This window comes from Leiobunum rupestre, chromosome 8 (assembly GCF_980474605.1).
Source record: "Leiobunum rupestre chromosome 8, qqLeiRupe1.1.hap1, whole genome shotgun sequence".
Classification (NCBI taxonomy): Eukaryota; Metazoa; Arthropoda; class Arachnida; order Opiliones; family Sclerosomatidae; genus Leiobunum; species Leiobunum rupestre.
This window is the reverse complement of record NC_143391.1, coordinates 18,121,962-18,142,523: the sequence shown is the minus strand read 5'-3', so window position 1 is coordinate 18,142,523 and position 20,562 is coordinate 18,121,962. Positions and strand designations below refer to the sequence as shown.

The following is a 20,562-nucleotide window of genomic DNA, read 5'->3' as shown; positions in this document are numbered from 1 at the left end:
CTGAACATGATTATTTTCCGTTATTATTCCCAGAGGCAGCCAAAGAAAGATGCATTTTTTCGTATAAGCCCTCCAATCCTCTGTTGCGTTCGTCTTTTTCTCGGGGTCCGTCCCTGCCTCGTAAAGGGCGCGTCTCTCTCGTGGGAAACCCTTTTTTTTCCCGATCTCGGAATGGAATGGACCCCCAAAAGTTAACTTTCCCCGCTAGCAAGCACCCTCTAGAGTGATAAAAAGTCGTACATATTTTACCCTTTTTTCCTCCGTATAAAACGAAAAGGAGGCTGGAAACGTTCGGAACTGACTGTAGTTCTATATTTTTATTTTGACGCCTTATTTTTTCGCAGGCGTAACGACTCCCCCTGGGGAGGCCTTTGCGAAAATATAAGGCGCAGGCGCTGTGGCCAAAATGTACCCCTAGCAATCGATATTTCATCGATTATTTATCTTCTTTTTTCGGCTGAAACGTGAGGGGTCTTGAGCTTTAGAGAGTCTATAACGTAGAGGATGGGATGGAAGATGCTATTAGGGAGCGCGTGACAAGAGCCGAGGAAAAGGCGAGGGTTCGGGGATAATCAACTGAAATTTACATGGAAATGCCCGCGTAATTTATACTTGTTCGCTTTCAAAGTCTTCCGATTTTTGGCCCCCCTCACTCTCTATCTAATGGATTGGACCGTTTGGACGGATAAACTCTAGGATCCCGCGACGTTCTTATAGCTTCGCCGGAAAGAAAGGGCTTTCGCGAATTGTATGTCGCCTCCGCGGGGAGTTCCCTCCGAAGAGATGTTTTGTTCCGTTTTTTCACATTGACGCGATGATGAGTCAAGGGTGGAGTTTGCTGGTATATTTCGATTAACGTTGCAGTTTCCTACATTTTTTACGGCAGCTCTTAAAACACTACCTACAAGAATTAACGCTCTCTTTCAAGATTATATAGATGAGGCGTCCGCGAGAAGGCGTAAATACTTCAGCCGAAAGTGATTCTTTTTGGAAAGCCATTTCGTTTATTACTCTTTCTCGGCTTCTCGAATCGAGGCTAATTTCGGTCTTTAGTCGGCAATTATCCCCAAATGGCCGTTGCCGCGCCGGGCCCATACCGAGATTTGTTTCTATCCCAACGGAAGAGTTGAAATATAATGATTAGAGTCTTTAACTGCCCTTTCAATCCTGCCTGATGTTTTCTTCCCACATTGAGCGCCCGGGCAGCCGTTTTCCAGGGCACGCTTCGGGAAGCCGAAGAATTTTGGCCATCATAAAGGGATATATTGGGCTTATGATAAATTCTCGGGATTTAAGCGCGGGGAACGCTCTCCGTCTCCTGCGAAATAAAATTGAAAAAATCTGTATAAAATCAATATTCGCGACCTTTCTCTGTCAATAACGGGGGGAGGGGGTTTCGTGGAGCTCGAAGAAAAAGATTTCGACCTTTGACCTTCCTTTCCGGCACGCGATTCTCGAAGAATTTTAGTTGAGCGATTAATTCTTTTAACAACTTTTTCGTATTTTTCTTCTTCCGGAGGCGCGACCTTGGCGAAGACGGTAAACGCGTCTTTTGGCGCGTGAAGGATTCGGTTCTTGATGGGCCGCTGTTGGGTGTGGACGCTATTGTCAACGCCATAATTACCTTTTCCCCAAACTTTTCATTCTCGCGGCAGGAAATCAAATTTTACAAAATTTATCTACTCCTCCTTCGACGGCACCTTTGACATTTTAAGAATAATATCTTTATAAAGAGAAAAATGTCGGACGTGTCTCGTCCATCTTCTACAAAGAATTTCATATGACATTTTGGACTTTAATAGTAACTAAAGGTCTTCTCTTTCTTTTTTTCAGTGCGTTATTTGTATCAGTGCCAAAGCTACCATGCAAACCTATCCGTGCGGCCATCGAGTCGTCTGTCGCAAGTGTTTCGTCAAGACGATTCAGATGACGGTGTCTCAACGTCTTTTGCCTCTCCGTTGCGTCATCTGCCGGACCAAGATCCTCCGGCTGAAGCAGTCCGGCCCGGGCAAGAACTGTCCGGCCCCGACGCCCATTCCACCGGGCAGCTTAGCGTCGTTGCCCGTGGCCGCTTTGAGGCAAGCGGCGAGTGCCAATGGAAGCGGGCCTCCTTCTCTGGTCGCCGGTCTCGACGGCGCCGTCCCGCTGCATGGCGCGCACACCAAGTGCGTTCTCCACAAACACAACAACCAGAGGAGGCATTCCCTATCTCCGGACCCAACGAACCACCTGGCGCTGGCGGCCGTGACCGCGGCTCACTCGAAGGCGCACGCGGAAGACAGTCCGGTTTCGCCGAATGACTCGTCTTGCAAAAGCAGCGCCCGACCTCGAGTCGCGCCATTCAGCGGGAAGCCTTCGATGCTCTTTACCATTCCGGAGAAGGAAGAAGCGGACCTCTACGACCCTCTGTCCCTGGCTCAAGCAATAAGGTTACGAGCGGAAACAGGCTGCGCCGCCGTAATCGAATCCTCCTCATTAGCCGGAGCAGCAGTGGCGTCCACTTCCGTTTCTTCCGACTTCCGATGGTCGAGGTTGTCCGATCCCTGGCAAGCTTCGCCTTCGAAGCTACAGTCCAAGCCAGGAACGAGTTCTTCCAGCAGGCCGTTGAGTTCATCATCTTCCCTACGTTCGTCATCTTCGATGTCTTCCAACGGCGCCAGCGCGAAGGAGCTTCGGCAAATAACGAGAGCCGAAGTCCACGCCAATCCGGAGCTTCGCGGGGATTCTCCGTGCAGAAGGGCCAAAGAGACCCACAGAGGCAAACATCCGGAAACTCCGCAACGAAAGAAAGCGGCGACCCAAGCGGCGTCGCCCACTTTGGAAATCCGCCGAATGCCCGAAATCGTTTCGGACACTTCGCCCAAGAAGACAGCCCACAGACGCTCATCGCCATCGTCATCGTCATATCCGTCTCCATCAACATTATCATCTTGTACCTATTCGTCTCCCACCACCTCATTCTCGAGCAAAGAACACCGCTCCCGCCAATCCCCGATGGACACGGCGCCAGCCGCTCCCGACTTCAATTCCGCCGGGCAGAAACTATTCGTCACCGCCGCCGAAGTTCATCTCAACCCGGGAGACATCTCTCCTTTGGATGATTTCCCCGAAATGGTGATCGCCAAAAACTCTCGCGGTTTTTCTCCTCAGATCCTGACTCCCGTCAAAGCGGACACTCCCGATCCTTGGGGGAAGGAGCTCGCTTCGCGCGGCTCGCTAAACCAAGCGTTGCCAAATACCTCCCTGGTGGATTATCACCGACATCTGGACGAGCCTCTGGCTCTCTTCGACCCTCTCAAAGAACCACCGACGCCAATTTCTCAACCAGCTACTCCCGGTTCCAAAACTCCCACCTTCGCCAAACCTTTCGCCGGTACTCCGGGCAGCGGCGAATCTCCCAAATCCAAAGAATTCGCCTTCGCTCATTTGGATCCTCCGCCGAGAAAACCCTCGAAGACGTTCGCCGCGTCTCCGGACATCAGCCCCAAAGTATTCATTTCGACCGACTCGAAAAACGAAAGCGAATCGAAACCGATCCAATCGATACCGCCGAAAATACTGGCGTTCAAACCGTCTTCGGCCACGACGTCGACGGCCATTCAGACGACTCCGATTTCTCATACGTTACCACCGCTGCCGCCACCGCCGACCATTTTCGTCAAAGAGGCGGAGGGCCTAGCCCACAATCCGTTCAAAGACGCCCCGCGCGTCATCGAGCCAGTCACCAAGAAATCGTTGCCGTCTGCCGCCATCGAGCTGCTGGCCAAACCGTCTTTGTGGAAAGAAAATCCTTCCAGGTCCAGACTGAAAATGGGAAAATCCGGGTCCGGATTGTTGGGCTCCAAGAAGCAGGGCAACCGCGGCAACTCGTTCGCCCCCGAAGTGCAGCCGCTGGTGGCTAAGATGCGCTCCGCCAAGATCTCGCCGGCCAAGTTCGAAGTCCAGCAGCCGATGATGGCCGCCGACGGCTGGAGCGAGTCGCCCACGAGAGGAGGGTCGACGCGATCGGCGCTGGTGGACGCCATTGACCCTTGGAGAGGCTCTCCATCCAGAACTAAAGTCTTTCCGGCCACCTTCGAGATAACCGAGATGTGGGGCGAATCGCTGTCCAAGCCACTCTTGTCTCCGCACAATAGCCCACGAAAGCAGACCAAGATGTCAGCCAGGGCCAAAATGGCCACCCTCTCGCCGTTGGCGAGTCTTCAACAGTTACGCAATAGATCTCCGCTGAAAGTGCTACGACTCAAACACTCGTAAACGCCACCTTCCTCGGAATTCTCAATATTAAATAATAATAATAATAATACTAATAAATCGTAATAATAACAAAAGTACTTCGAAATACGTTATCCTCATTCCCCCTTTTAACACGCCAGCGCAAACACGCGGGATGAGCCGAGAACGAAACCGAAAGAGAGACCCCCCGCGCGCGCGCCCATCCCACCTTACCAAATACCAAATCAAGCGACAAAAATGAAAAGATAAGTCGCGCGCGCGCGCGCGCGGACGAGCAGAGGCAAAAAAGAGAGAGAAAGAGAATGAAACAGAACGAGCGGCCGACTGTCGGAATTCCATTCGATCCAGTTTTTATTTGTCCTTTTTATTGTTATTATATACCATGAAGAGAACGATTCCTTCGGGTTATACCGAAACGAGATCTATGTGCGAGAGAAATAAATAAAAGGTTCTTCGGCGAATAAATATCCAGAGAGAGAATGGAGCGAGAGCTGAGAAGTTTCGCCGGAACTAAGTACTTCCCACCAACAAAAATTACTCTCTAGTTTCTATACTAATAATAACATCGTTTGAGACATCTATATCGGAATAGCTAATAAGTAGTTGAGGTGTCTTTTCCCTCCTCCCCGAGTCCTCAGAGCCACTACTTCGCGAAAGATTCCGGTTTGGAGCTTCTTTCCGATCGTCGGACGCTAGTTAGCTGGCAGAACGATGGAGCGCGGGAGGGAGGTACGGCCTAGCCGCTTTTCTCTTTCCCATCGTACGATCGAGTTTAAAATAAGCGACGGCGGGGCTACTGCCTAAATTGCTCGTAGATGGCGCCAGCTATTACCGAAAAGTAAAAATGTTCGAAAAGAAGCTCCAGGGATGGAAGATGGCCGCAAACATTTGTGGTTTTTAACTTAGGCCTTTTCTATATCTATCTCTTTGTTCTTCGTTTACCAAAAAATAAAAATAAAAAACAACCAAACACATTTAAAAAAAAAGCGTAGTTGGTACCACGTCGCGCTTCAGAAAACTTTCAATTAAGAGAAAAGTGCAATTAGAAAGGACAGGATGATATTTGTTGACTTTTTTCATTTTGCTAAAATATTTCTTGCAAATCAGAGTGCCTTGCTTAATTACTTTAACAAAAACAAAGAGAAATAACGAGAGATACAAAAAAATAACGTAATAAATAACGTTACAATAAAAAAACAACAATAAAATGAAACAGCAAATACCATGTTGTCATGTAGATGATAAAAAAATTACAATAAAATTGAGTCCAGGTTATTCACTAAATTCCCGGTCTTTGGCGTCTCGTAGAGTTTCAAAGTTATTTTTGCTAGAATTGTTCATTTTTCTGCTAATGTCAATATACGCGTTTTAAGATAAAAATAAAATATTAATAATTATTATATAGTCTGTTTGAACGCGGCAGGTATAATAATAAAAATATTAAAGAAAAATTGAAGAAAAAAAACTCTTACGAAAAAGAAAACAATATTACCTTAGGCCTAGGACGAGCAAAATTGGTTCGAGTTTTACTTCTTGCGCTAAAAATATAATAACCGATACAAATATAAAGAGATAAATAAAGATATTTAAAAGAACGTTTTTTGAAAATGGTTAAGTACAGAGAGCTGTTAGAGAATTGGTGTTAAAAAATTAAACATAAGATCGTTATTAAAAAAATCCCATAAAAGTTCTAGAGCTTTAGAAAAATTATCGACTTTTTAAATTATTGGCGAGGTTTACTGAAAAATCTAGCTTGAAATAAAAGGAAATCTTAAAAGTTTTTTTTACCAATAATTAATAATAAATTCCTTTGTTACGGTGAATGTTATCTAGCTAAAAATAGACTATGCATTAAAAATTGTTCCTATGGACGTCTAGGGTTTCTTTTCTAGAATAATTTGTAAGTTTCAAACGTTTCGTCTCAAATGAGCGTTATTTCGGGCTAGATTTTTTAATCGATATTTTGAAAAATCTTTAAGAACAAAAGAAGATAAAAGTGTTTTTCAAAAAGTCGGCCATCGTGGAAAATTATTTGAAAAGGTCGAAAAGTATTGTTGTTTGCTAAGCCTAAAAAAATAAAAATGTTATTAAAAACCTGTCTCAGTGCCAGATGATATTAAAAATAAAAACAAATGTAGTGAAGAGATTGAAAAAAAAAAAACAAAGTTGTATCTTGAAGATCTATTATCAAATATTGAATGAGTAAATAATATATATTATGGTAGGGAATATAAAACAGTTTGATTGGAAAATTTATTTCTACGCGATTTTTGACATTTCGAAACATCAACAGACACTCGATGCTTTAGTTTTAATTTTGTTTGCGAAAAAAACAAATATACGACAGGCTTACAAAAAACACAATAGGCGCTTCAATAAAAGAACCTCTTTGTCAACTTGCCCCCGTACGTGGCGAAAAGTGGATCGCTGAATGAAATAGTTCCGGTTGGTCGGTTACCAGAATGGCCTACAGTCCATACTCAAGCCAAACCAAGTCAACTAGGCTGGAAATACACTTTATAAATACCATTTTTCCTAATTGATGGTTTTAATTTTTCAAAATTCTTTAGGCCTAAATTATTTCTCGCGTCGACGCAAAAATCTCCGTTAGGCCTAACACAATTTTTTCGCGTCGATGTCCTTAATTTTAAAAACCACCCATACAAGTACCATATAGAGAGTAGCTTACACGTCCAGGCACTATATTTTAATACTTCCTAGCGAATCGCTGAATTGGTTTTATTGAAGCGTCTATTACGAAGCGCTGATTTCAGTAGCTACTACCTTTTTACCTTTTATTTTATTTTATTTGAGGTTTTTATATTATTTTTTTCTGTTTTATAGTCGAGACCTATTATTTTCTCAAGATTTGTTTGTGCATTGAAATAACATCTGTAATGAAAATATGGAAAGATAACGTTTCCCTATCAGGTTAGTAAAAAGAATTTTTAAACTAATTATTATTTTTACACTAAATATTTCATTGATATATGAAATAAGAATAAGAGTTATGAAAAAATATAAATTTATCGATTGAGCCTTGGACGAATATTACTGGACTCGAAACTAAATAGCGCGCGGTTCTTTTATGGCAGCGGCTCCTCCAGCGCCATAGTGGCATTTATCGGAAAAATTTCCAACCGAATAATAAAAACGTGCGCGAAATTAAGCAGACGACGGTAGACATTCGTCCATATCGCTCGTAGAAAGTAAGTTAATTTCATTTTTAATAATAACTTTCAGGTTTACTAAATTCTTTGTGTATTCTTTGTTCATTTTTTGATAGTTGATATTTCGGATTTGGAATTTTGAAGAACGTAACAAATTTTATATCAGGTTTCCAAGTTAGAAAAACGCTTATGTTTTTACACACTCCATAAGAGCATCTAGTGCTAGGCATTGTTTATATTTCACATTACAACTAGTTAAAACTATCAGTAAAAATAACTTAGAACGGTAATAATTGATTAAATATTATAAAACAGGTAATTCAGTAAAAATAAACTGTATTAAAACGTCAAAAAGAGAACGAATGCAAAAAGGCCGTGAAAAACGCAACTAACTCTAGTTAGGTGAGAGAGAAAAGACGACGTAATGAAAATATAATTTTCTATTTTCGTGGAAATGTTTCGCGATTCTCTCGGTAGGAGCGCTGCGGGTCGATGCCAAATGAAGAACGCGGTTTGTTGCTTAAGTTTCGAGTCCAGTAATATTCGTCCAAGATTGAGACATCATTTCCTACTTGACGTACTACATTTATTTGAAAACTAAAATTCACTCTATTCTCAACCGAAATGAGTCTAGATGGCGTTAACTTCTCCTAGGTAGCGCCTATGATCTAGCGTCTGCTACTGTGCTACAGACAAATTAAAAAGTCATAAGAACGTTTTCTCTTAAATAAACTTATCAAAATATAAGCAAACAATGCAAAACTTATATTAAAATTATTTATAAGTTCAAATTTTCGAATAACGATGAGGAAAAACTAATAGCGTCTGCTTTAGCCGCTACCTATCTAGGTTTCAATGGCGAATCAAAGGGGGCGTTGCGATAGTTTTCGGTCACGAATAAATATAATATCTGTAAAAGGGTAAACTTTAACTGGAAAAATCGTCTTTTAAGACGCTCTGCAACTTGTTTTTAACGTAACTAGCGCCAGTTAATCCAACGTTCTGAGTCAGAAATGTGAAATTATGCGATCCACCATAAATAAACTTTATACTTCATTTAAGAAACTACCGCTTAATCATCAGTTGGCAAAAATGTAACGAAAATAATTTATATTTTAATCGATTAGAAATGTCCTTTTGCGATCAATAAGCATAAAATACATTCCTTTTTTTTAACTTAATCGATTTTTGCCTTTTTCAATTAGCTTAATCTCATTTAATGATTGAACCAAACGTTTTTCAATAAGTAATTAAATGGAATCGTTAAAATGTATTTAGTTTAAAATTTACGGCGGTATTAAAACGACTTATAGTGTATGGCCACTAGATGGCACCACCCAATTTTAAATCTAGTCTTTTGATCAATACCGCTTTCTAAAGGGAGGGATTATTCGAGACAACAAACAGTTCCAAATAAGATATTAATTTTAATCGAATATTTAATTCGAACCTAGATGAGATAATGCGTTTTCATCTTAGTAATAATAAATTTAATCAGTTATATTGAGATGTAATAACATAACCGCTCGCTTATCCATAAGTTATTGAAATCTAAATTATAATTAATCAAATTTATTTAATCTATAAATAATATAGAGTGCGATAAAATTAATAATTAACGAAAATTGTTGATCCGTTTGCAAGTAAGATTAGTACGAGTTTGCTTTGAATACGTTAAGAGAGATAGTATCGGAGCTAGCAAAGTTATTATTTTATCAGAAAGGTGGAGAGTGAAAAGCGGATGATGAGGGATGGAGAATTTGGAGATGCGAGACGGAAGGATGAGAGCGGAAGAAGAATAGTAAGAGAGGTTGATGGTCGCCTGTGGAGACGCGCGTTGGGGTGAAAATGAACGGGGGGGGGGTCGGAACCGAAAAACACTTTGTTGACTATGTTTGACTGGGAAGCGTGAAATCTGGGGCTTTTAGAGATGGAAGGGAGGTAGTGGCTCGCTCTCTTTCCTAGTCCAGATCTGAGAAGGCGGAAGATGGATTCGGCAGGAGTGTCATTGGAGGGGTCGGAAGTATAGTAGTAGGAGGGGGGCGATTCAATATTAGGAAGGGGGTCATTGCGAAGGGGCAGCCGAGTTGGGCAAAAAAAGGAGAGCCGAGAGAGGCACGCGGTGTCTGTGGTAGTGGCCACCTATCCCGCTGACTGCCTCTCGCGCTGGTGGGAATGTCAGAAGCAGGATCTCGATGAAGGCGGATGGAAGCCGAATCCAGCTCGGGAGCCGAGGAAACGCCGCCGGAAGTAGAAACGGAAGTTTCCCAGAAAAGCGGAAGAGGAGTCCTGGTGGTCCCGCTACCTTCAGTGGGGATGAAAGTTCGTCTCTTCTTTACCCTTCTTCTGTTGAGTTTCCATTCGACGTGGATCGTCGTCGACGCCAAAGGTAAACTTTTCGATCCTTTTCAAAACAAACTTTTCTCTCTGGGCCGGGAAATATCTTCTTCCTGAAAGTTCATTTTATAATATGAATAAACAATCATATTCTAGATGTTATATCAACACGTATATCGGTTGTTGTTAAATTAAACTATTTTCCCTTTTTGTAATTGAATGAATTTTCTAAAAAGAACCACTGTTGAATATATTTAATTTCAATATGACGATAAATCTCAACCAGCAAACGGGACTTCGTACGTTTATTGAATGCGTCCACGTGCGAGGGTACACTGTTTGGCGGAACTGTCGCCGCGTTAATGGCTTTCCACTTCAGGCCATTTGTCGGAATGGCTTGTCAGTGGCAGACGACATCTTAATCGCCCCTTCCTGGGGCACCCTCTCTCGAACCCACCCAGTCTGATCGAATGTCATTTCTGTGACTCCCACTCAACCATCCATTCGCCGCTTAACTCTAATAGCCCTGGCGGAGATGAGCTCTTAGGCACACACGAAGAAAGCGGCTCGTTCAATCAATTTTTATCCCGCGCGTCTGTTCCGAGTCTACAATTGTTAGAGTCGTTCCGTTCGAAACTTTGTTTATCTTTGTCACCGCGAAGGGACAAATAAATCGGCCATAAACCGCGATTCTCCAAATTTGGAATTTTCGTTTTATAAAAGTGGCGAAGAAAATTAATAAAACCGAGTAGCGTGTTTAGAAGTTGTAAATTTTATCCGAACAGTTTTGGATGAGAAAGTGGGTCAATTTGCCGTTCTATCAATTTTTTTTTTATTTATTCTTATAGCGCTTAGCGATAAATTCTGCGGGAATCTATTGTCCGGAGAATATTTGTATCTGGCTTTCCTCCGCTCTCCCTTCGCGTCGACGAAATTCGTTCCTTGGCGTTTAATAACTCACGTGGTCTTTTGTTGAGGTCCAGAAAATTTCGGTTCCTTAGGTGAATACCGCTATAATAGGCCTACATACCTTCGCGATATTGTCGACTATATACGCTATATAAGTACTGGAAAACCGTTCCACGCGACTCTGTTTTGGGCCCTTTTGTTGAAAAAAAACCCGAACCGTCAGTCGACGAGGGAATAGATGGGATCCTACTTAATAGAACCCAGAGCGAGAGATAGACGTTCTTGTCGGGGTCGCCGGAGAGTGTCGCGTCTGATCTGACTGATGACCCTCGGATTTGGCCCCTTTTGCCACGAACGAGGGGACAGAGACGAATAGCTCGAGTGTCCCTCCCCTCCCGGTTTAGCTTCTCACTCGAGATCTCTTCTTTGACCGAAATCTCGGATGATTTGATCCTCTAACACGCGAAATTTCGTCGCATTTTCAAACGAAATGGTCCGTGCATTTTTCGGCAGTTATTTACTTCGGACTCTCGCGGAGGATTTGCCACCCATCCGACCCCCTCCCCGTGTAAGTATAGATCAGGGCGCGTATATAGAGTGGCGGCGGGACATATAGATTTCCGACACTCGCGGTTTCGCCGCGGATGATCAAAGAGCGCCTGTAACTTCGCTCTCAGACCATGCATCCATAGGAAATCGTTAAGTCTCTCAACTCCTTCTACGGCAAATCTTGCGGGAGGAGGCTATAACGCGAAAGAACCCCAATTTTTTGGCGACCAGCGCCGGGGTGCAACGCGTACGCCACAGACACTTTCGGAAAACGAAAGGAGGGAAAAGAAAATTCGGATTGATGTTTGGGCGAACTAGCTCTCGCGCTAACGTAGAGCCGGCAACAATTCTAGTCGTAACTGAGCTGTCAGGTTACTAGGCAACTATCCTCGGAGCATTGAGAGGAAAATATTGGTCTTTTGCAAAGCCCCAGTCGGGACACTAGCAGCTGGAAGCCCGACTACGTGGATGTGACACGCGTCTAACTTTCTTCCAATTTTATCCGTAGCGCTATATAAAATATATGATGTTCGGAAATTTTTTTTTACTTCCAGCTTTTGAAAAAAAAATTATAATTTTCTTTTTTTTTTATTCGATAGAGATATGAATAATTCTGAGACGATTGTGTCGGGCGGGATGTCCACGGACTAAAAGCGATAGCTTTCTCTATCTCTTTTTTCTCAATTCCGCATCGATTGCGCTGTTTTACCGCGGAACCGTGACAAGCAGAAACGATTTTGAAAAGCGAAGCCGATATAGATCTATCTCTCAAGTTCACTTTTTCTCGGGGTTCGCCACTCATCCGTCGCTGGCTCGTAAATGAAACTTTTATAAGATGAAGTGGCCCGATATAAGGGTGACTGTCCCCTCTCTCGGTTCTTATTAGATTTCCCCACTCGCCCTTCGCTTTAAAGTCTTTCTCCCTTATTGTTACCTCTTTTCGTCTATAGCTTCGTTGTAAAGTTAGCGCCCCTTCTGTTCCATTTTATCCTATTATATTATACAGTTGGCCTATAAAGTTTCGACTAAAATGTCTTCGCGAGAATCCGGAGATATATAGCTTAAGCCTCCGTCCGTTCTGGTTGGATTGAGAAACATTCGGGAAACGCTAAAACCGCGATAAAGCGCTCCTGGCAGCGCTATTTTCTTTAACGGCTTATTTTCTCCCGTTCGTCTTTCTATATTTAGGATGCAATAAAACCATCAGGACCACTCGGACCATTCGAAGTCCAAAGCTGACCCGAGCCAATCAAGGGCGACCCATAACCTGCGTTTATAGTTTCTTGGGCTACGGCGACTCCAAGGCCACCAGCGTTTTCGAATTGGTCATCCAGGAGCTGCAAGTCGGCCAGGTCTATAACGAGACGTATTGCGCCGGGGGTTACCTACAGCTGGTAGAACACCACGAACGCTCGCCTACCGCTCATTCCAAGTACTTGGGCCCCGCGTATAACGATCTATCCAGGAGCGAGTAATTAATTCTTTAATTTCGAATACTCGAGAGGTTGGTAATTAACGGGTCTTCTTCGTAGATTCAAAAATAGCTTTATCTCCGCCGGGTTGATGTGTGGGAAGACGCGCCGCAGTCGGACCTATTTGGCCGAAGCCATTTCGGTTACTTTGGTCTTCTACGCCGAAAAATTTACGAGACAGACCAGGTTTAAAATCAGAAGTTCCGTACTTCCGCACAGGCTAGCCAGGGAAAGGCACAAAGAAATGGCGTCTACCAATCAAGGCGTTCGTGTCCCCAATACGCGTTGCGATCGACTGTTCGCCGATTGTTTGGGTAATTGCGACTTGATGAGCCCAGGATACCCGGGCTTCTACCCGAGGAACCTCACTTGCGTTTATTCGATAGTCTTTAATAGTACAGGTACTTCTTCGCCAAAGTGGTACAATTTTCAATGGCTACTGACACGCCCTTCTTTATTAGATACTAGAGTTACCTTAGGAGGTCATTACCTCGATAAATTTGACGTCTGGGGTGCGCCAGGGTATCAAGGTCATCGATTGTCTTCATCTTTCTGCCCTCACGATCGATTAAGAGTGTACGAAGATGTATACACCAAATACAAATCCAACGTGAGGAACGACCGGAATTTCGTCGGCCAGTTTTGCGGAAGAGGCACTCTGCCGCGAATTGTGTCCAAAGGATCCAGGGTAGTTTTCTAAACCTAAATAGCTTCGGGTTTTATTTTCACGATTTGAACATTTTATTTCTTATAGTTAACTTTAATATTCGTGTCTTCACCGGCTGGGACTCCGTTTTCGGATGGTTTCCGATTGTCGGTTGGTTCCGAACGCCGACCGAGTGGAAGTCACGCTATTACTAGCGCCGCTTCGAAATGGGGACAGGAAATGATGAGTAACGGGTCTTGCGATTGGTGGTTGAACAGCGGAGACGTTCAACAGGGAGTTATATCCAGCTTAAGGCATTGGTATCCACCCGGTACTAGGTGCTCGTTTACGTTTTTGGGCAAACAAGGAGAGAAAATTTGGATCCATTTTCAAGGTGAGAGTCGTACGGAGATAGTATAGCCGCGTACTTAAGACTTTATACTTTTCGTGATTATGAAAGGGTTCAGTTCCCATCGAAACATCGGATCTGGAAGTTTGGGAGGCTGTCGCGATCGGCTTCGTATTTACGACTCTTCTACGGAAGACACGTCTAAGCTGGTGGGAGACTATTGCGCCGGATCGAGCAAAAGACCAAATGAGACGTTAACGTCAAGCGGCGACAAGGCCCTCGTAGTGTTTGAAAGCGCCGATGGATCGTACGACGGTTCCCAATTCGACTTTTCAGCCTACTTCATGTTCTTCAATGGTACTCCTCCGAAAACGGCTGTTTCTGGTACAGCTTGCGATCAAATTTTCGACGTTAAGAATTCCAGGTACGACTTTACCTTTTTTTCGGTTGTTAAAAACAATGAATAAAGGAATTCAACTCGAACAGAAACGGGCGATTCGATCTTTTACCGGACCGTCTTCAACTGCGTAAACGCCAGCTGACATGTAAAGTTGAATTCATATCGTCGTCTCCCACTGATCGAGTCCGTTTGATCCTGGAAGAAGTTCATTTGGACCCCGTGAAACAATGTCCTTTTCCCTATCAGAGAGCCCAAAGATCGCCTTCCACCGTCAGTACTCTGGAAGAGCCCAAGAAAAGATCGGCTTGTGACGAAACCAGAGTCAATCCTCACGACCACGTGGCCGCTTACGACAGCGACGGCACTCTTCTGGAATGCCTTTGCGCGGACACCGAAAAACAAGTCGAAATATTGTCTAAAGGGCCCAACTTAAAGTTCATCCTTCGGTTGTACCACATCCACTACTTGGCCCACCGAGAACCGACGGCTTTCGTATTTCGTGGACGCTACGAATTTGTGGCGGCCGGTTGTGGTACACCTGCATTTGGCAATCGAGAAGACCAGAGGGTTTTCGGCTTACCGGGAGGCGAAATATCGTATCGGACGCCTCTTCTTGGAAATAGAGGTAACATCATGAATACAATAGAACCATACGTGTGATAGGGTATGATACGACCTTTCTTGGCTATTGACTAGTTAGAAACTTCCAGAGGCGTAGTGAGGGGGGCAGGTGGGTATACGCCCCGGGCGCCGACGGTCAGTGGGGGCGCCAAAGAGGCGCCTAAAGTATTAAAGTGGATATTGGAAACTTGAATTTTTTTTAATTAAATTAATATTTATTTTGTTATTGATAATGATTAGGTTTCATTTAAAAACAAGGAATTTTATGGCGGAAATTGGGGCCGGCGTAGGTGAGGGGGGGGCGCAAATTTTGGAGTTTGGCCCTGGGCGCCAAATAACCTCACTACGCCACTGGAAACTTCATAATCCATAAATTTAATAGCCGTTGTCGGTGTCTTTTGGACCCATTGATCAATTATTTAATAAGTTAATTCTTGGAAAATGTAGGTTTATAATAATTATCTCTACACAAAACACGGTTAGAGCTAAAATTCAAAAAATATAATAATCAATTCATAGTCCTAGTCAAGAAATAATTTTTTTTTGTGATAGTACGCTGCGTTAGTTTTCATTTTGGGCTCATGCAAACAGAGGCTTTTACATTATCGGGGGTACAATTAGCTAAATCACTAACGAGTGGCGCTATTTCGATTGGTTTTGGCGTCACTGCTAAGAAATTATGTGGCGGTAGGCTAACAAATTTTACACTAGTGTCATACTTATGGTCATAATTTAATTAATGGTAATGGTTAATTGCCGCGTCTTTAATATATATACGCGTTTTGTTGTTTTTGATCGAATAGGGTACTATAAGAATTATTCGGGTCGTGAAAACGCCACCTGTCGATGGTCAATCGAAGGCACGCCAGGCACGACAGTCTTGGTCAAGATAATATCTTTGGCCCTACCAGGTAACTGCTCGGAAGCATCCGTGAGCTTCTATCAAGAAGACGCGCTGAGAGAGCCCTACGCCAAACTTTGCGGAGGTGATCAAACTAAGCTGCTGGAAGTATTACCGCCAACGGGGACCTCTAGCTTTCAGGGGCTTCACGCCGGTGCGGGACGGATCTTGAGGGACGAAAGACTGCACAAGATTTCCATCGTTTTCCGCGCCAAAACAGGAGCTCAGGTACACTTTCGGCTTCGTTGGTCTCAAGTGAGGGTTCGCGCTGGTGGTCAAAAAGAAGCGCGTTGCGAGTTTCAATGTCCCGATAACCGAACGTGTCTCGTTTACGAGCAACTTTGCGACGGCTATATCGACTGTCCGCAAGCTAATTTCATCGGGGACCCGTTGGACGAAGGTCCTTCCGTTTGCGGCGGTCAATATGGTCAAGAGTACTTCGTGGCTTGCCTTTTAACGGCTAGCGTGGTCAGCGCCGGCGTGGTGACTTCGGCCGCTTGCGCGGTCATTTGTTTGTGGAAGAAGAAGGAACGGGTCGACAGTCGAATAACAAGAGCCAAACTGCCAATCATCTCGGAGCCGCAACTGCAGCAGCCTTCGACCAGCCGAAATACGAGATCCTTATCTTAAACGCGTTTCTCTATCAAACCAGACATTTCGTTTAAAGCGGTAGTTCAAACAATACGTCCGTGGCATCATAATAATATCCGAAGGAGTGGATGCGAAAAAAGTATATATAACTCTAACGATTCCGTCTTTTTTTATCAAAATCTTCAATGTGTAGACGTTTCGAAGAGTTAGAGAGATAACATTGTCTATGCAAATAAAAATAGAGTCCATCTATTCCTTATCCAAACTGGTGAAGTTTATTTACTGAAAACCAAAACACTAATACCAGAAAACCATATATGTTAGACTGGGAATATCTAACGAGCCATTGTAGTCGGGCTCCGAAAGAGGCTTGAGAAACGGGTGGGGCTTAAACTACGTCGAATGCGTTTTTTTTTAATTCATTGGCCGGCTGACGTTGCTAAGTTATCACACCACATATCATATTAGATGGTTAAAGCTTGGACGAATAATTACTGGACCCGAAACCAAATGGAGTGCTTGGTGCTTTTACGGCAGTGCCGCTTGTAGCGCCGTAGTGTCAAGTGTTGGAAAGATTTCTATCCAAATACTAAACACGTGCCCAATATTAGAGGACGACGTTAGGCCTAGCGTTCTTAGCTCGTCACTGTCGTCAAAGCTTACACCTTTATTTTCATTTTGACTCGGCATTTTTAAATTTATTATCTATTTAAACTTTCTCACAAACTATATATGAAAAAACATTAAAGCGAACTTCCTATTTAAATTAATTATTTTTATTCCAATACAATTATTACTGAATAATCTAAAGCCTATTCAAATTCCAAAAGCCTCACTTGTATTAAAAACAGCAAAGCAGACGACGGAATGCGGGTCATCTGACATTTTTACGCACGTGTTTTGTATTTGGATAGAAAAATTTCGCGATTCTCTCGGTAGGAGCGCTGACGGGCGATGCAAATTGTGGAACCGGGGATTTTGCTTAGGTTTCGAGTCCAGTAATTATTCGTCCAAGGTTAAAGCCAGGAGCAACAAACACACGGAGAACGCAGCTAGCCTTTAAACACGCTAACGCGGTGTTGTGTACAAATTTCATTGGACGAATCTTTACGCTGAGCGTTTTACGGAAAGGGGGAAGACAATTTTCGGATTTTCCCCTTCCGACGGCAGCAGGCGCTAAAGCGTCTAGCCAATGAAAAATGTACACAAGAAAATGCACAATTTTTGACGGGTTGCGTTCTCCTTGTGTAGGGTGCTGGGTTTGTTGCTCCTAGGTTAACGAAAGTGAACTTATATTCGAGACAATACGTACACTACGCAACGGGCTTAGCTTAGTACGCCCGAAATTCTCGGCCCGGTCGGCTGTAAACCCCCGCCATTTCTACGAGAATCATCAGGGGTAGCATATTCATCTTGAGACATTCCGAGTGTATGTAGTTTATTAGCGGAAGAAAATAGCAGTCCTATCGTAACAAACTAAGATTCGATGATCAATTGGCTCTCGATTCTCGAATGCACGTACAAAAGGTTGGGGATGATGAGTCCGTCTAAAGATGAAAGGACACGCGTGTAAATAAAACGGAGAAAGAGGAGTCCGCCTTAATCCAATTGATTCGTCTTCGGGGGAACGGATGCTTTTCGGTTATGACGCCGAAAGGGGGATCATCCGAGTAGCGGGGGGTATAATGGAAGCGGCCCAAACTGTTTTTCTGAGGGACCACATCCTCGGAAGGGCGGCTCATTTGATGCGATTCTCGCTATGTGGCGCGAGTGTGTGGAAATTGACATCGGACCCCTTCATCGGGAGAGAGTCTCTTCACGTGGGCCCCTAATGCAATTGACCCGCGCGGGTCGCCCATGATTAAGTGGGGAGGTGGATTCCAGGATGGTTTTCTAACGCGAAGACGGAATTTTGCAGCGAGCGATACTCCATTGACCGCTAATTGGATTGCTCGTCGCGTTCTCCCGGACCCAAAGAGATGGCCCTACGACGTACTCCCTTTTATTGGGACTTTCGCAGGCCGGAAGACGCTGAACGGAGAGGAGTGTGTCGTCTAAAACACTCCAAACCCCTCTTCCCTCGCAGTTTCTCTTCACGATTCGCGAATCTACCGAGTGAGAGAGAGAGAGAGAGAGTAATATCATCGATTGCCCGGACGCGCCTGAAGGTAACATCGCGGTTAACCACACTTTCAAAGGATAACTTTTCCAAGTGGTCAATGGGAAGGATTTTGAAAATGGTACTTGAAAAACCCCGTTCTTTGAAACGAAGCGCGTTATCTAATTATATTTTCTAGAAGTTCGTAATCTTAATTAAATTAGACCTTGATAATCTCAAGGAGAGAAGTAGGTACGCAATTATACGTCCTATTTCTTCTTTTTCAACCAAAGTACTACAGTAAATATAACGCTTTTATTGAATGGGGGAACGCGACTCCGGAGGGGACATTCCGCGTGACCGGTAGTCCGTGAAATAACGCGTATTCAACTCCATTCAAAACGCGACACAAAAAGAAAACGGGAAGAAGTGAAAAAGATTCGGTAAAAAGTGTATCGCGAGCGAACATTTTTATCGAATTAAAGAGATTTTGGGTGAAAGAATAATTCCAAAGAAAAGATTTCGGATATTTTCCGCCGGTTCCTTTGTTCCTCTTTTTGGAACCGTAAATAAAATGAAAATTCCAGTCGGTCTGGTCCAGTAGCGGTAGCGACCCCCGCTGTGGACCTCTGGCCATTATTCCGTTCGATTCCGCTCACTTTAGCACGCGTTAAACGCTAAAGTGGTAAATAAGAAGAATGGTTTAAGCTAGCCACTGACTCTTCACGTAGGCACTAGGCAGACGGGATAAAGAAAAGCTAACTTTTTTATTATATAAATTCCTTTGTGTCGCTCTTTTTCGCTAAATGCCAGCCAGTGTATAGCCTTATTTATCGTACAGATGCGGGAAAATTTTGAAGGTCTAGCGGAGGCCCATAAAAGAGAAGCCCTTTTGTAAGTTCAAATTTTGGTGATAGGCCAGACTCGCGAGGGTCTCTCCCCTCAATAATGATATCGATTTACGACTTTTAGGGGTCAAGAGCGTCGCGGGAGGACCGGGCGAATCTGGCACCGTCTTGTTCTCAAAATTGTTTCCTTTCCCCCGCGTGGTGCGTTTTATTACTCTGGTTCTTACTTTAATCCGCGCCTTTACTGTATTTGTCCCGGCTGCCACGGACGGTGTCAATTTTAAATGTCTGAAAGGACTTTTATTATTTCACCCATTACTTCAATTGCTCGACAGAAAGACAATAACAAAGAGTTGAGTGCCTCTAGTGGCCAATCCCGTTATAAAAACTTTTTATTAGTTTAAGTCTATAATATTATTCTAATAGTTTGTCACTTTGGGGAATATGTTACTTAGAGCTAGTAACGAAGTAATGTCATCACAAGAAGAAAATCTCCCCCTAGCGAGTCGTTGTCAAAGGCTACGTGTGACGCGTTAGCAAGCGGACGCAAAACGGCAACGAAGCCCGTAATGCAGTCCGTCTTGTGAATAGCTCTCAATAAAACTTTTGTATGTGAAGAATAGGAAGTGTCACACTTCTGTAACAATATTATACACTTATGGTTTAATGTATTGATTTGTTAAGAGCTTAAGGTATGAAGTGAACAAAATTTTAAGAGCTAATTACTTGAAAAAAATGTTGTCCGCCTGATTAATGGATTTCGAAAAACCTGGTGTTTTTTTCAAAATATTCCGCTATTTTCTAATGATTTATCAAAATGTTCGACTGATTTCCTTCAATTTCCCATTAATTTTATTAACCGTTTACCCCTGAATACCTACGATTTGTACACCTGATTAGAGCTCGGCGGAACGAATAAATTAACCGCCAAAATGTCGATTATTCATAAAAATGTCGCTTAATTGTTTATTTATGGATATTATTCGCGGTTATAAAACGGTTTAATATGCAAAAAATAAGTTTTAATTCGGATAATTTTCGGTTATGGATAAAAAACAATAAAACGAATATTTCTTATCCAAAACCCGATCTCTACACCTGATTACTTAACAACAATAATCAGCCAGGCTAATACCCAAGGCACCACCTTAGGCCTAAGTCATCAATCGACTTTTAAAGCCTTTAGTTAAGGTGGTTAATTACAGTGCGTAGGAGGGTGGTGGCAAGCCCTTCATGCCACGCGAGCCAACAGCTCCCTACACTAACTATTACCGTTAACCTCAACAAGTTTTTATGGAAGGGGAAACCGAAGAGCTCGGGGGAAAACCCCTTAAACCAGTGGGGAGATAACTTGCAAACTCATCGTGGAAGGAGTTGTCCCCCCCCCCCTTGATTTATCTTGAACTACCATCGTACAAATAGTTCAAATAAATTT

At 43.5% G+C, this 20,562-nt stretch overlaps 2 protein-coding genes across 2 annotated transcripts in view; both read left to right on the top strand.

The window, feature by feature from the left end:
• Positions 1-5,195, top strand: part of LOC149932557 (uncharacterized) — a 56,267-nt gene extending 51,072 nt beyond the window's left edge. The window contains exon 3 of the mRNA XM_090155813.1: positions 1,834-5,195. Within this exon, the coding sequence (XP_090011939.1) occupies positions 1,834-4,257 (2,424 nt within the window). The 3' untranslated portion in view covers positions 4,258-5,195. The remainder of the gene's footprint in view (positions 1-1,833) is intronic.
• A 4,416-nt stretch (positions 5,196-9,611) lies between these two features.
• On the top strand, positions 9,612-16,284 carry LOC149932556 (uncharacterized). The gene is made up of 8 exons (XM_090157139.1): positions 9,612-9,795; positions 12,390-12,672; positions 12,734-13,074; positions 13,135-13,361; positions 13,428-13,713; positions 13,780-14,092; positions 14,155-14,693; positions 15,493-16,284. Exons 1-8 carry the CDS (start codon positions 9,612-9,614, stop codon positions 16,218-16,220), a joined length of 2,901 nt encoding a protein of 966 aa, XP_090013265.1. The 3' UTR covers positions 16,221-16,284.
• The last annotated feature ends 4,278 nt before the right edge of the window (positions 16,285-20,562 follow it).